We start from the raw sequence: 17,207 nt of genomic DNA, 5'->3' as shown, positions 1-17,207 counted from the left end.
GTGTAAATGCTGATAATGGTGTCAGGCACGAGGCTGCTGCACAGATTCAACAAAGTCGGAATTAAGTTTAAAGAGCATCCATGCAGGAAGTGAGCAACTTTAGGCAACCACAGGCAGAATGACAGTAGATGAGTAAAGCGTTTCTCGACTATGAGTAAAGGTGATTGAAGTGACTTCCAATGAGAGCAATGGCTATGATGACATCAAGACTGAGGAGACAACATTCACAGCTTCGGTTCCTACTACAAAGAAAGAAACAGCAGCTACAAAAATGTAAGAGTAGCTTGTTAAAATCAAGCCATGATTGCATCATATGCATCCTCCAGACACGGGGTACACATTTATATGACTGAACATCACAGACAAGTCGTTCACAAGTGGATACATGTAACCCCTCTTTTAAGTGGGTTATCTGCTGTTCAGAAGGTTGTTGGTTTGGTCCTCAGCTCCTCAGATTAATCGCTCCAACAAACATGTAAATTTTAATGCTTGCATCAATTTTTGAAAGGTTGTTTCAGATATCTGCTGCACGAGGTGGGGGGGGGCATGATCTCACTGTGAGGGACACTGAAGGCGTGGGGGCGGCGTGGATGCTAGCTCCTCATTAAGTCCTCAGGGCAGTGCCAGCGAGGAGCGAATGCTTTTGGTGATCCATGATTTCACATCTACTGCTTGTGTCACTCAGAAACTCTTGAGGTGAAAAACCCACATCATGGTTACCATGGCAGCCAGGGGCGACTGGTTCCTGGCTGTTAGCAACAAATCGATCCTTAAACCTCTGCTTTTGCCTTAAGTGGCCTCCTTTTTTTCACATTTCTTTTCTGACCTCTAGCAACACAAAAAGCCTTTTTCTGATCGTCCCGGACATCGTGATGTTTTCTTTTACTCGTTTCCTATTTTTGTGCCACCACAGTATACACGCAGTAATGAAACTGTGATGTCCACCCAAAATTGGTCTGTGAGAGGAAATAAAACACAAGAAAACACTCAGATCACAGGATGCATCATAAAAACTTTACTACAGGGCGGCGCAATAATTTAGTAATGCAGCCATTCAGTTCCCGTTTCTCATAAATCTTTACCGACAGTGGCGATAAAAAAGATACAAGGAGGGGGGCAAAGTGAAACCTCGGTGATGTGCGGGAAAGAGTCAGAGGGGAGTTATCTGTATGCGTGCTGATACGGCACTTTCAGGAAGCACTGACACTTAATGGCAGCTGTCTCTTGAGGTGTTTGTGGGTATATCTCCATAATGTAAGCTTCCCTGTGTGGACACACACGTTTTCATCATCTGTTTGTGTTTGTGTGTGTTAGATGACATGATTGACTGCAAATTCCCAGAATAATATTCAGCCGCTATTTATTTCCTTTATAATCGCTGATCACTTCGAGTCGATGAGGTAGACTGTCACCGTTTCTGGTTAGCTGCTGGCAGACTTTACTCAGCTTCAATCTGGGAAACATGAGGTCTTTATGCTGTTAAATATTAACGTCGTCTATTGTAAGGTTACCTACGGATGGAACTGCTGATGCTAGTTGTGCTGAAACAAAATAATAATAAACACCGGGGGTCTTCACGATGCTTCACCACGTTTGTTGTGCTGCTGTTCATGTGTTCGGCTGCTAGTGGGGGGAGGGGCTGTTGGAGGATGAGTGTTAAATGAGCATCAAACCCGACGGTGATTTTTACTGTCAATTAGAATCTAAGTATCACCTTTTTTAACAACCCTACTCGGTACATATGCTACCTGATAAAAACTTTCCTTTGGATTTTCTGATTTTTGTTTTTAAAGGTACCAGAAGTATTAATTCATTAGACACATGTTTTAAAGAGATGGCGATGATGAATGAGTGAGATTCACAGAAGTGATAGCGCTTGGCCCCTGAAGAGGTTTTAACTCATAAACTGTATATAAAAGACTGACATGTCACAGTCACCTCACAGCAAGAAGGTCGTCGGTTTGAATCCCCTGTCCTGCAGGAGTTTCTCTTCGTGGGTTTCCTCTGGGTGCTCTGGTTTCCTCCCACAGTGTTTTTTCTTTGAGTTTTTTCTACATGTTTCACCTTCACTTCCTCCGCCGTGTCCGGGTAGCAGGCACTGTGCCTCAAGCCGATCCGTATCGAGGGTATTTTAGATGATTTGATGTCCGATCAGATATCGATTCTCCAGTGTAGTTTCGTTGATGCTGCTCTCAGCTCACACTGCGAACGATTGGCGGTAACAAGCAGCGCGACGAAGAGGAAAAGGAAATGTTTTCACTGAGAAGACAGATAAGAGAGCGAGGAAGTCGTCAGCTGGAGAAATCAATGTGTCGGACATGACAGCTCAGACAGTTTGTGATTCACAGAACAGACACAAGCTGTAATCATCCTCTGAGTGTGTGTGTGTGTGTGTGTGTGTGTGTGTGTGTGTGTGTGTGTGTGTGTGTGTGTGTGTGTGTGTGTGTGTGTGTGTGTGTGTGTGTTGTAATTCTTGATATCATAAAAGTTGTCTGACAGTGATATTTTCTTATCACTCAGACACGGGTGTGGTTGTGTGTGCAGCCCCTCCCCTCAGAGTAAACAAATGCTGTGTGTTTGATTTTGTCGATACTCATTTTATTTCTGTTTTGAAAGTCTTGTTTTTAGATTTTTTTAAAGATATAATAAGAAAGATGGAGTTAGTTCATCTAACTTACACTTGTTCTCCACGCAGAGATCCAGGATTAAACTGCGTCTTTCCTGTAATAAACTCTGGGTTGAATCATCCAGTTGATAATCAGGTCGCTGATCTGCTTCACTGAGCTCTGGAAACCGAATTAGAGTGAACGAGCTCGGAGATGAGTGCGTACTTTTTGCAGTTTAGTTGTGTTAAAAAATGCTGGGACAGAAATGGTCTCAGTCACAGAACCACATGCTGCAGAAAAGTCAAATAGTCCCTCCAATCCTCCGTCACTTCGACCCAGAAAGCAGCCGTCACCCCCGCCCAGCTGTTCTGACCTGGGAGGCTTCAACCACCTGTTTCAGAATAAGACGTCAGGATTTCCTGTTCTTCAAAGATCCTCTCCTGGTGAGAGTGATCACGACTGGGCAAATCCAGATTTGTCTGTAGTTTGGGGGCTTTGGTGTGTCACCTCGCTGGGAAGACTCGACATTAAACTGAGTTTTTGTCCCACAAGGAAAAGTTGGAGTCTGGAAAACCCTCTGAAACCTTGCTCACTCATCCTGTGCTTATTTTTAGAAGATCAATTAGTGTGTGTGTGTGTGTGTGTGTGTGCGCCCTGCAGCAGACAGTGTGTGGCTTTGTTTGGTAACAGGTCTGTGCTGAAACTGACAGCACAGTCCGAAATATGAGACGTCTGCTCGTGTGTCTGGGTTTATGTTTCACAGAAAGACCAACAACAAAGACATCACCACACACACACACACACAGCGATTGTTTGTGTGTGTGGCGGCTGTAAACATACACACACTCTTGTGTTTGTGTGGGATAATGCCTGTGTGTGTTCTCACCCAGCAGACACAATAAAGAGTTGTGTGTTTGAAGTTTTCCTGTTGCCTTTCTAAAACATGTGTGTGAGTATCTGTGTTAGTGTGTGTGTTTACTGTATGTCCCACTTCCTCATGTGACTCACCTTGTGACATCACACAATGACATCACCGTCTATAGGAGGCAGGATTGGTCAAAAGGCTCACAGAGCCTCTCAGTCTCTGCTAGACTTTAACCCTCAGTCGATCCAACAGTTTCTCTTCGAGCAGAAAGGTTTTCTCTTTGTTTGTTTGTTTGTTTGTGGATCACCTCTATGCTGTAAACATGTCTGCGTGCCTCTGCTAAGGTAAGAACTGCTTCATGAAGGACAAACCATCAGTTTTAGGATTTAAACATGAAAGTTTTCAATGATTTCAAGACTCAACCTTCATCATCTCTCTGTTGTTATTGTATTCAAAGTCTTATTTTTGTGAATGGCTTATAAAAAAGGCCCATTTGTCCTCTGATAACTATGAAATACAACTTGACCTTGTAAATCTGAACATTTTAGTTGTTGATGTAATCTTTAGGAAACAGTCAGATTTACCCTTTGATGGAAAAAATGTAAAAATGATTTATGTGCATGCTGCGGTGTCGCTCCCAGAGCAGCAGGCGATTAAAACTCAGTGGGAGTTTTTATTGTCGTAACTGTTCGTATGTTTTCTTTTGTGAGTAAAACCTGAACAGTGGGCTGTGACAAAAATTCATTTTGAGGTGATTTGCTTCATTAGTGTCATTCTGATAACACCGAGTGTTTTCATTGATTGTTTTTTGGTCTTTTGCTTTGTGCTGTTCAACACTTTCGCTCAGCCCTCTTCTCACGCGTGAATAACAGTTTATTGCAGTCGTGATGATGCCTACACAGCTGTATAATAGCTTATATAACGCTCATAATATTATCAGATTAGTTTGATTAGGTCCACAGAGTTCATGTGAAAGAGGCCATAGCCTCTGTGCTGTCACACAGCAAATATAAGTCTGGTATCGAAATGTTGCTAAGATGGAGACCTTTCATGTTTAGTTTTCTAAAGTTTAACTTTTCTTCAGTGAATGATCAGAAAACAGATCAAACATCCAGAGTACCAAAGCTTGTTTCTATGAATCTGTGCTTTCATGTTGAAACTATGATGTATCCCATGATATTAAAGTTGGTTATAGAGAAAATAATTTTGAGCGAAAGTGAGATTTTGGCTTTAAATTGTGACCCACCTCTTTTTACTTTGAGAGCCTGAAACTAAAATTTTGCAGTCGCTTAATTAAATACATTAGAAGTTATATGTGTTAAAAAATGCTTGGAGACATAAAGCAAATTAAATGAACTTGTACCATGTTTTTGTGGTGGGTTGTTGTAAATTTGGACATTTTAACACTGGAACCAGCCCTTCGGTGGGCTTCAGAATCAACTTTTGGAGATTTACTTACCTGGATGATTGACAATGCATCAAGACCTGGAAGACGTGGGAATTGACTCACATTTGGAGTGAGCCTCCAGTGGACTTTAGAGGAACTGCAGGTTTTGTCCTGTGAGATACTGTGATGAGGTGCTTTACAAGATTTGGTGTCCTGTGCACAGGAAGCCTGGTTGAAAGCAGGGACAACAATTTAAACTTATTTCCAAACCTTTAAAAAATTGCTAAAAACGACTTGTCTTATAAAACCCTGTCTGAGACACCGTGTTTTAACCCCTCCCCCTTTAAGTCAACATTCTTCCAATGGCTGCCCCTCATAAAAAGATTTCAACAGGAGTTGGGCGGGGCTTAAGTTGGGTGCCGAGTTGACACATATGAAAGCTATATAGTCTCTCTGATGTCATGAAGAGCCAAGAGTAGAAAAAAACTGCCTGAACCGGAGTGTTTAGAGCAGGGATGTCACACTGAACTTACATGGGTTTGACCAGTGAAACTACAGGAACTGCAGGAAAAGTTCCAGTAGCTCCTCACCTGGATTGTCTGTAATCATAAAATATAAAGTTTTGTTCATTCTCAGTAGAGGATAAGCCTTGAAGTGGGGTGTCGCGGTGCAGCTGTTATGAATGAGACATAGTCCAATAACTCCAGCTGTGCTTATCGTGTCTGTTTAAACCTTTATTGCTTTCCATCGGTTGCATTTGTTGTTCAACAGTTCTCTTAGTATCCAACATCATTAACATAAATCACAAACCGTTTGCTCTTTCTGACCAACAACACCTCACGCTAATTACGTCCATCTACCTTTAATGCTGCACCATTAAAAACACAAAAAGTGACCCCTAGTGGTACACATAAGCTAACAACACGAAATGGCTCCTACAGTGGACCCACTGTAAAACAAAACAGGTATTTCCGTAGTATAGCTGTGCATCACGTAATTACCTTGGTGTAGTGTGAATGACAGTGGGGGGGGGTTGGGAGTCTTTTTTAGTAGGAATAGCTTTAAAATCTTTGCTGGGACGATTCTGGGCCCCAGGCCTTATGTTTGACACCCTTGGTTTAGAGCATAAATAACTTTTATTTGTCTCACACTTGGTCTTTGTGCCCTACTTCAGTTCTGTCTGTGACAAGGTGTTTTATCTCCTCCCTTGAAATAAATCTGTCCCTGTTTGATACGAGGATCTGTCGCATGCAGCAGCGCATGCAGCAGCGCATGTATTAGTGAATTTAAAGGAAAACTATACATGCCCAATGGCGTGTCCAGCGGGGTGGCCTGGGGGGGCACAGGCCACCCCCCCAACCAGACTGGCCACCCCAGGTGCCACCCCAAAGGCAAAACAATACAATTCAATCAAATATCAAATGTACGATTATGTTTTCACGGTGAAGCTCAGATATCCGAGTGTAAGTGAATGCAGCATCGGCTTCTGCGCTATGTGCATCACGTTAGCAAAGGTAGGAGAGCCAAGCAAGAAAGACGGCACCGCAGGAAACAATTTTTCGGTGAAAGAAAATGAGGACAGAATAAATGTCCCGGTAAGTAATATTAAGTTTGTTGAGTTTAGTAAACTTCGGTGAAATTAGAATCCCAAGGAAAAAATAACACTTAAAGAATTATTGCAGCCGTGGAATATTTCTGACAGTATGCTACTGAGGGCAGCTAACATAAGAGTTATGAGTTATAAGATATCATCTAAGTCGTAACATTGCTGTATGGAGCTGCAGATTTGGTTGCAGGTTAACATAGCTGGACTGGCCATCGGGCATACCGGGCATATCCCCAGTGACTTATTTTTTGTTTTTATTTTGTAAGGGCATGAACAATGAGAGGTGGTGGATTGGCCAGATGCAGGTCGATGTGTAAAAATAACTCAGTTGTTTGGTGGTGGCTATGGCGGGGCTTCCACAGAGGCCAGCAGGTGGATGAGGGAAAGGTGAGGCAGGAGGAGAGCCCCGAGGCAGCCGCCAGTCCGAGTGTCAGGTGAACTGAACTTCAGGTAAGAAGTTATGACCTGCAGTCTATCTGGGTCAGATATAAACCAAGTTTAGGTGGAGTTTATTTTTGTTGTGCTGACTTTTTACCGTCAGTTGCAATAACTCATACTGCCCGAGCTAGCATGACGGAGTTTCTGTACAGCTGTTCAGTTGCTATGATGTTACTGATAGTGAACTTTATTTTATTCATAAGGTTAGTTAGTAGAGTTGCCAACGGCTCCTTAAAAATGGAATGGTCCCTCATTCAGAGAAAATATTATGCGTTTGGTATTGAGCTGAGAAGAGACGCAGTTTGTCCCGAACTTTAGCTAGAATGGAAAAAGACACAAAGCTGGATTTATTCTGTGTGTTTACGCTGCACAGCTGCCTCTTCTTCTCTCATTCTCCCCCCTCTCTCTCCTGTTGCTACTTCAATCATGAAACTGATCAATGATCAGCTGATCAGCTTTTCTCTCTTGTTTATTTATCACCCACTTTGTGCCAGAAAGAGGAAACCAGCAGATGTCGCGCTAAACAACAGCAGCACGTTTAAGCTTGATCAGCTGTTGTTAGAATTTATTTAATATTAATTTCTAGTATCAGCTGATGTTTGCTGGAGCCACAGCTGTAAAGCTGCTGGTCATGATGTCGGTTTGGATATGTGGTGAGAGGGAAACATGAAGATGAAACCAGGAGATGTCCTTACTGGATCATCAGAGCTGAACAGGTGATGAAGAAACAGGTTTAGGTGACATGAATGAGTTGAAGGGAAGTTATGAACTGTTTCTGAGAGACAAATAACACCAGGATCCTTTTTTAGGTAGCTGACAGCTGGTAACTGTGCAGGGGCGGGTCTAGCAAAGTTATGCCAGGGGGCCAGGTAGGGAATTAACAGGGAAAGGTGGGGCACAAAGAAATACTTTTCTTTCTTATTCTCATTTAAAATATCTAGCTTTTATTAAATAATTATCTAAATCTTACAACCAAAGTTTTTATCTGATGTAAAATGTATAGAAATCATACATATACCAACAAGACTATACATCACTGTCACAACAGCATTTGTTTTCATTCAAAGGCTTTATGGTTTTAATACCTAGTGGGCCGGTCTGTAGTCAAAATGCCCGATTTTCTGTCCCAGTCCAGCCCTGCAGGTTAATACTGGCAGTGTCACCATGCCAGCTGACTGTATTTCATCGTCAGCCAGTGTTGTTCTTTATCAATATTACCAAAGTTTACCATAAGGCAGCATAGAAAGTATTTACTTGCTTTCAGGTTTTATTCAAATGTTAGTCTTTTCATTTGTTTCCCCACTTTTTTCCTGTTTCACAATCAAACACCAGTTTGTGAGAAGATTATCTTCTTTTTTTAACAGGCAGATAAAGTTTTGCATTGGCTAATTTGTCAATTGTTTGTTACAAATGTTCGTATTTTAATATTCAAAAATGTTTTTGCCCAAAACATATGTGCACTACATGTCAGTAAAAATACTATGCAAATATTGCTGTCCTTGAATGCTGAGTAAACACTGACAAAGCACTGATTGTATCTCTTGTACTTTATCAACGCAGTATCTAAAAACTTTGCACCGTAGTGGTTAAAATCTCATTCTAATAAGAGTTAAAAGTAGGGCTGAACGATTATGGAAAATAATCTAATTGCGATTTTTTTGCCCCAATATTGCGATTGCGATGCGATATGCGATTATTTTTTAAGGTCTTTGTCTTCTGTATTATTAAACAAAGACAAGCAATACATCATATAGTATGGCCAATACTATATTACATTAATTTTAAACTGTTCTTTCCTGGAAGACAGACCTCTGTTATGATGACATGAGGTGATGCATGAATTGATGACTGACATTTTTATTTAACTTCTTCAATCACAACAGTATATTTGAACATACACAATAGTTTATTTTTAGCTTACAAACATCTGAGCATAAAGTGCTGACAAGGAACCCTGGTGTAAACATTAAAATGAAAGTCAGTACAATGTGCAGATTGCAGAAATATACATAAAAAAAATCAGTGGCTTTACCACACTCAGTTTTTCGACATCTGTGAACTACTAGACAGTCATTCAATTAAAAAATAATATTAAATAAATAAAACTAATAAATAAAAAATACACACATCTTACTGATCTCTGCAGTCAGTAACATTACACATAAAGTGCAAACATAATAGCAATTGTATAAACACACACACAAACACGCCTTTAAAGTTTAAAGGCGTGAAATTGGACGGTCTAGTTCTGATTAGCGTCACCGCTGTCTCGGTGGAGTTTAATAAACTCGGCCGTCTGCTTCTTGCTATCTAAAATATAACCAGACACTGGTGTAAATTCTCGACTGTCTCATACTTCTGTTTAATAAGTTTTCTGTTTGACGTTTAGTCAGCTGTGTGAAAACCAAGGAGGAACCCACCCGGGGGATTAATAAAGTTTTATTTTATCTAATCTAATAACTTTAATCTCAGCCAAACCGATTTACTCACGAACAAACAAAACACTGAAAAAAGCCCAACAATAACATTTTTAGGTTGTCTAAGTGACTTATATATTACGTTTAACCCGAGCAGCGAAACTCCGCGGTGATCTGAAAATGATGTGCCGGGAGTTGTGCCGTTCTCGGCCGCATCAGTAACCCTCGAGCTCCCAGCTAGCTGTCGAGCTGGTGGGTAGCAGACGCCTCTGAAAACGTCGAAGCACTTTTGCAAATATGGGATATCTTGATAAACCGAGCAGATATTTGATGTTTACACAACTACTTTCTCGCCTGAAAATATGTTAAAAGTTTATTTTGTGACCCTGAAAGATTAGTATGAGTAATTTTAAAACTCAGTAGCGGCCGCCATTGCTGGAAACTGGAGTTTGGCTGGGCCGCGCTATGAATTCTGGGATATGGTAGTAATTTGGACAGCCTTCGGCGCGTCGCTGTGACGTAATCGGTCTACAAATGCGGCCTCAGGAGGATGCAGCCCATGAATTTGGACATGTCCAGAGTATAATCGCAGCCTTTGCGGTTAGAAAATTGCACTTGATCATGTCGCGATATTATCGCAAATGCGATATATCGTTCAGCCCTAGTTAAAAGCTCATTCGGTTATTAGGTTTATAGGATTATTTTTAAACATTATCTGCCAATTACATCTGCCACCCTTCTCCAAATCCCTACCTGGCCCCCCCAACAAAAATTTTCTAGACACGCCACTGTACATGCCAGTAAAAAATCTACCGCCTGCACGAATATCAGGGAAGTAGTGTTTAAAGTGCAGCATCTGGTCAGAGAAGTTGCTGCACCCAAACCTGCAGCACCGGGTGAGATTAGGGTCGGATCAATTTCCCACCACAAACAAACCGCTGGAGAGTTTGTTTGACTTGGACTGGGACTGCTTCCTCTCGCTGTGGCTGTGATAATCCACACCTGGGATCGATTGCCCGAAGAAAGTGTACAAAGGGGGAGAAGAAAAGATCTACAGATTTGAAACATTCAATTTTCTCTCTGTGTTTGCGGCAGTGCTGCTAAACTACTGAAACAGCCTTTTAAACACGCTTTGATTTCACCTTAGCTACACCAAAACTGAGGGAGATACAGACACACAGCAGTTTGTTTGTTCTTGTTACTGTGGGTTATTTCTATTTATAGTATGAATCGTGGTTCATTCTGAGTTTTTCTGACCTAAATAGACTGGCCTCGTGGGTTCCTGTGCCCAGTGGAGCATTTAGCCGAGCAGGTTGTGTTGTAGTCTGTGCGTGTGATTTTGTGTATTTTTGTATGAGGGCGTTGTGGTAAAACTTGTCATTAAAATGTCCGTCTTCTCCGCTCAGCTGTGTGGGCGCCTCCTCCAGGTTGTACGTACAGAACGAAATGTGTGTGTACGTGCGAGCGTGTGTGTGTGTGTGTGTGTGTACGTGCGAGTGTGTGTATTTGTATTTGTATTTATTTATTTATTGTCATTGTCAAGAACAATGAAATTGCGTTTGGGGCTTCCATACAACCCAAAAAAAGAAGAAAATAATAAATACCCCTTAAAACCCAAGTGTACATATTTAACCCAGTGTGACTCCAATGCAATAAGACAATCCTTAGCAATAATGTTCGTAGAAATTCAGACAAAGACCTGAGAAACATGACAAAATACAACAATGCAACCCATTCAATATTATTGTACTGTGAGATATTATTGTACTGTGTGTGTGTTATCTTTTTACCAAGACTGCATTTAAGTCTGAGTCAGCACACGCGATGTTTTAGTCATCTTCCGACCAACCTCGCTCAGTGAGCAAATAGACCTAAAGTTTTCTTTTTTTATTCGTACTGATTTTTCACCCATTTTTGTTGTTTTTTATGATCAATGATCTGCTATGCTTAAAGCTGATGAAGCTAACAATGTGGTGGAAACATTTAATCTCAGTGTTCGTGGTTCTTTGTTTTCTCTTTATGAGAAACCACAAAACGTCTTGTAAAGAGTTTCAATTTACTGGGAAACGCGACCGCGTGCGCTGAGCTGTAGAGACGGGAGATGCAGTGATATGAGATTTTGTTATTTTGACAGAAAATAAAAACAGCATAATTAGTAAGCAGCTGATATTGTTTTTGTTTGTGTCAGATCAATATTGAAGAGCTGACAGATTTAAAACAAGTCCGTCTGTAAGAAGAGTTTGTGTTTCTGACTTTGGCCTCTCTGGTGCACAGGAACGTCGGCTGCAGCCTATCTGAAGATGTCTGATAATGGGGAGGTCGAGGACAAGCCCCCAGCTCCGCCCATGAGGAACACCAGCACCATGATTGGCTCCTGCAACAAGGACCCCGTCCCCCTCAACCATGGCTCCAAGCCCCTCCCTCCAAACCCGGAGGACAAGAAGAAGAAAGACCGCTCCATTCGATTCATCCTGACAGGAGGAGGCGATAAAAGTGAGTCGTGATGCCGCAGGGTGCATGTGTGCAAACTAAATAAACATGTACTGATATTAACAACAAATTAAACCCATAAGCTAACATATTCATCCCTGAAATAGAAGCTAGGGGTCATAAATATCTGTGAGAATCCATCAGACACTGAGACCTTTCTCTTGATCCACAGCTGATACTGAGTAACAGCTCATCAGCTTTAATCCTGTAAAATCCTTAAAGAAGTTGACCTTTGACCCCCAACAGGTGCTGGAGTTAAAATGTAAAGGATCAGCTAACTCCATAATGTGTAATTTGTCAAATGTAGACGAAGCAAATAAAACAAGTTTGAAACAAAATAGAAGTCCAATGAACAGACACCACAGAGCTGAGCAGCATCAGCTTGTTGCTTTCTTAAAATTACAGATAACGTGTTGCAGTAATGTGAAGAAGAACATTGTCACATGACTCTATGCAGTCAGGTGAAAAACTAAGCACATCCTGCTTCCATTAGAGGGTAAATAGCAGCCAGGTGCTACTAATAAAATGCACCTGAATAACTGATCATCAGCACGTTTGAGGACCTCTATAAAAGCATTCAGCTGTGTAAACACAACACCACAGTGTTCTTAGGAGTGGACACCCCACCCAAGTCCCCCCAAAATCAGACCCTACTGACAGAAGGTTCAGTTTTATTTATGTAGCGCCAACAGTTGCCTCAAGGTGCTTTATGATGTAAGGTAAAGACCCTACAATGATGCAAAGAAAACCCTAATAAACATATGACCGCCTACGAGTAAGCGCTTTGGCGACAGTGGGAAGAAAAAACTTCCATTTAACAGGAAGAAACCTCCAGCACAGGGGTAGGGAACTCGGATGATCTGATATCGTCGCGTTGGTGTTGTTCCCAGATCATCATGAAAATGTTGTTCCAGGTTCAACATTGCAAGTGACCAATCACATTGTTGTGGCGTTATTCTTTTGCGTGCCAAGCCATTCGTGCATTTATGAAATTCCAATGTTGCAAGGACAATATCAGTTCTGCTTACCGTTTATTAAAGGGTTACGGTTAGGGTTAGGATCAGGGTCCGTTGATCGGCGGACAGAGGCGGTTTCTCGCAGCTTAAGTACAGTTTTTTGTTTTACGGCGGTTTTTCCCGAAGTCGCAAAAGTATGACGTCACAACATTCTGATTGGTCACTTGCAATGTTGATCCTGGAACAACATTTAGTATGATGATCTGGGAACAACACCAACACGACGATATCAGATCGTGCAGGGAACTCCAGGCCTCGAGTGCCAGTGTCCTGCAGGTTTTAGATGTGTCCTTGATCCATCACAGCTGATTCAAATGCTAAATTAGCTCCTCAACATGTATGAAGTTCTCCAGAGGCCTGGTAATGAACTAATCATTTGATTTAGGTGTGGTGACCCAGGGTGAGATCTAAAATCTGCAGGACACCTGCTCTCGAGGACTAACGTTCCCTACCCCTGCTCCAGCAGAACCAGGCTCAGAAAAGGGGCGGTCATCTGCCGCAACCGGGCCTGGCTAGCGACGGGTTTTTCAAGACAAAGCCGGGTCTCCTTTTCAGTGATCGTGGCCTCCAAAGCTGCAAACAGGCTACAGTTATTACACTTATCGTTACTACTAAAGGAAACCAAACATCTCACTCACAAAGCAGGAAAGTGCAGGAGGGAGAGGTGAAGGAGCCATGCTGCTAGCAAGTCAGCTACGAGCTAAGCTAAGCTAAGCTAGTGAATCCTTAAAGATGGAGTGAGCGAATACTGTGAAAATAACTAGTGGGTGAAGCCTCAGCCCTCAGAGAAACTGCAGAAACTCCAAGAGCTCCACCTCAGACTCTACAGGTGTCAGTTAGCATGTTAAAGGTTAAAATTCATGACAGTACAATTAGAAAAACACCAAACGGGTAGAGTAATGTTTGGAAGAGAAAGCCTCTTCTCTCTAATAAGAACACAGCGGCATGGCATGCAAAGTTACATCTACTCAAACTAAAAGACTTGGAACAGGGACTAAAGTGGAGATTTGAATGCACAGCTACACATTTCTGAGAAAACCACTGCAGTGATGGGGGATGATGATTTGGGCGGTCACCGAGTCGACCGTGAGCTCCCCTGTATAACAAAATATTCCAGAGTCAAATATGAGGCCATGAGTTAAAGTTTGGCAAATGTTCAATCGTGCAACAGAACATTGATCCCAACGACAGCAGCAAATCTACAACAGGTGGTAAAAACTGGATCAAAACATTTATTTTTTTAAAGATTATCAGACGGAGTTGGTTGATTGTTACTCGTCTGCTGCTGGTTCATCTTTGGAGGAAAACTGTTTTTGTTGATGTGTTTCACGTGCACACACTTGGACACAGATTACCCATGATGCTTTGCAGGAAGCTGGTGGTCCTGCGTCAGTGTGAGTCCATCCACAGGAATCTGCTGCGTGTGATTCTCACTGGAGTTATGATTCCCCAGAAGATCTTCACGCTCTTTCCAACATGCGGCGTCTCATGTGTTGGCTCGTTTTCTGAAACACTCTGTTTCTGTACTTTTCTCTCCGTCTCCTCCTGATTTTCTCTCCCGTGTTTTGCATGAACTTTTGTCCCACTGTTTCTTTCTTTTCAGTGATCCTCTCTGGATTTAAGATCTTTTCAGGAATTTTAATGAACCTGAATCTCTTTGTTCCCCTCATGAAGGGCTGCATTTAGGATTTTCTGTTAGAGCCGGGATCATTATCGAAATGGTGCAACCAGCATCTCAGATACTCCTCTGCAACCTTTCAACGCCAAGTTAGAACTTGTTTTTGGGTCTGCTGCTCTTTAGTGTCTATTTATTCTAAACGGAAATAAATCCTGGGATAATCCAGAGTCCTTAAGGTGGAAAACTGTTCTGTGTTTTATTACAACATTTTAAAAAAATCAATCAGTGTGTTTGTTTTTTGTTCCTTTGTCATTCAGCCTATAAGAGGAAGGAGCGCCCAGAGATCTCTCTGCCGTCAGACTTCGAACACACCATCCATGTCGGCTTTGATGCTGTTACCGGGGAGTTCACTGTAAGTGTGTGTGTGTTTGTGTGTGTGTCTGTGTCTCCTCTCCTGTGTATACAAAGAAAATTATCAGATTCAACCACAGTGTGTTTTGTGGTATTTGGTATTTATTTCTGTTTACAGACTTTAATTGAACCCATGCTCATTGTGTGTGTGTGTGTGTGTGTGTGTGTGTGTGTGTGTGTGTGTGTGTGTGTGTGTGTGTGTGTGTGTGTGTGTGTGTGTATGAAACAGCTCCTAACAGACACAAATGCTTGGCAAATGAACCTTTTTAAATAATCACTTTAGACAAAGACGCCTTGTTTCACTGACTCACTCGGTCCGCCTGACCAACTTCTTTTAGCTGGGAGTTAACTGTGTGTGTGTGTGTCTGTGTGTGTGTGGTTTCCAGGTTTCCACACATCTACATGCAGATGAACATTCCTGCTCAAATTGATGTAATCTAAATATAATTTAGACAGTAAATACACGAATGAATGGATGGGTGGGTGGATATGAGACATGATGGAACAGGAAGTGGAAGAGTGTGTGCAATGGATTGATTCTTACAGATGAGTAGAGAAAGAGACAGAAAACACGGAGATGTGACCCAGATCTGTGGCTGAAGTACAAATATGATAAGACTTCCTTGCTAGGATTCGAAGAAGTGTGTGTGTGTGTGTGTGTGTGTGTGTGTGTGTGTGTGTGTGTGTGTGTGTGTGTGTGTGTGTGTGTGTGTGTGTGTGCGTGCGTGCGTGCGTGCGTGCGTGCGTGCGTGCGTGCGTGTGTGTGTGTGTGTGTTCCTTACTGTAGTCATCGACTGTATGTAAAAGCAGGACGTCACTCGATGGTTTCTACTTCACATTTTGAAGCCTCAGCTTTGGTATACTGGCTGCGATACGTTATCAGCTAATGCTAAGTTTAGCTTAAGCTGCATTCATATCCACAACGCTGCTGTAAAATTGCTGAATGACCTTGAATCTTTCAGCCTGTTTAGGGAACACTCTCGTGCAGTGGGCCGTGTTTTTCACATTAGTTGGTGTTTCACAGAGATACAAACTTATAATGGCAGCAGATGTTCTGTGAGCAGCAAATCCAGTTTAATGCTAAAACTCTGAGAATAACAAGGGTTTCAGTATTTCACTGTTAGCGTCATTTTTCATACACAGAGTTTGCTCTTTGCTGTGTTATTTGTGTTGTTAATGTTGCCATTAACAAAGGTAAACTACAATAATACAGTTCACATAGAAATAAATGAATAAAATATTGATATTTTTTATCTGTGTGTGTGCAGGGGATGCCGGAGCAGTGGGCTCGGCTTCTGCAGACATCCAACATCACCAAGCTGGAGCAGAAGAAGAACCCTCAGGCCGTCCTCGATGTTTTAAAGTTCTACGACTCGAAAGAAACGACCAACAGCCAGAAGTACATGAGCTTCACTGGTAAGACCCACCCCCCCGCTGTGCTCCCATCGCCTACGTGCATTCACAATAACGTTCAGTTCACATTAAACAAAGTTCAAACAATGAGCCTCAGAGCCTAAAAGCTCAATCTGCTCTGAACACTCAACTTTGTGTTTGTGTTGTGTTTCCTTCAGATAAAACTGCTGACGCCTTCAGCTCCTCCACCACAACGGTGAGACCTCTTCAGTCACAGCGTTATTCTCTCACACAGCCACATACAGGCAGCACTGTGAGGAAGGCTTCCTCTCATTATTAGCTGCGTCTGCATGTTTTCCATCAGTTTAGCTGTTACCTAAGCCAACAGGTCATTTTCTGAAACTGCCTTTTACACCCTGCTATTTAAAATGAATTCAAAAATTGATTCTACTTCACTCATTTTTACACTTTACACAGTTTCATGTTGGATTTTATTCATATTTTATTTAGCTGTGTTTGAGCCGGCTGTGGGAGAGTTGAAGATGTTAACTGGGAGGTTCATGATTAAAATTAGGACAAAATTAGCGAGGCTGAGCTGGTTTGGGTGTGTACAGAGGGTTAAACTGGGATAAACTGGACAAAGGATGACGAGGATGGAGCTGCCAGGCAGGAGGAAACGAGGAAGAGGTTTGTGGATGTAGTGAAGGAGGTTGGTGTGATAGAGGAGGATGCGGGACCAGGCAGATGAGCCGCTGTGGCGCCCCCTACAGGAAGCAGGCAAATGTATTTTTCAGTTATTTTTCTTGTATATATTCCGGTTTTTACATATTTTATTTAGATTTTTGTTTAGAAAGTTATTGATTTCATCTTATTTAACTAAGTGCTTTTCTTTTGAGCAGTTTTTGATTGTAATATATTTTACTGAGCTAGTCTACTTTACTTTTTTCTTGTTAGATAATAGTATAAACGAATAAATGCTTTTTTCTGAGCATCTTATGGC

The 17,207-nt window shown here is 41.9% G+C and overlaps 1 protein-coding gene across 5 annotated transcripts in view; it reads left to right on the top strand.

The window, feature by feature from the left end:
• The window catches only part of pak1 (p21 protein (Cdc42/Rac)-activated kinase 1), an 81,904-nt gene that overhangs the window by 39,292 nt on the left and 25,405 nt on the right, over positions 1 to 17,207 (top strand). For 4 of the 5 annotated variants that reach the window (XM_080888932.1, XM_080888931.1, XM_080888935.1 and 1 more), the window contains 4 exons: positions 11,594 to 11,812; positions 14,761 to 14,855; positions 16,123 to 16,270; positions 16,426 to 16,463. In XM_080888932.1, coding sequence (XP_080745058.1) covers positions 11,620 to 11,812; positions 14,761 to 14,855; positions 16,123 to 16,270; positions 16,426 to 16,463 — 474 coding nt within the window. In that variant the 5' untranslated portion in view covers positions 11,594 to 11,619. Of the gene's footprint in view, positions 1 to 3,693; positions 3,816 to 11,593; positions 11,813 to 14,760; positions 14,856 to 16,122; positions 16,271 to 16,425; positions 16,464 to 17,207 lie in introns of those variants that run through there. The other variant, XM_080888933.1, reaches the window with a different exon arrangement.

This window comes from Rhamphochromis sp. 'chilingali' (genome assembly GCF_963969265.1).
Source record: "Rhamphochromis sp. 'chilingali' genome assembly, chromosome: 8".
Lineage (NCBI taxonomy): Eukaryota > Metazoa > Chordata > Actinopteri > Cichliformes > Cichlidae > Rhamphochromis > Rhamphochromis sp. 'chilingali'.
This window is presented reverse-complemented; position numbering and strand designations above follow the sequence as displayed.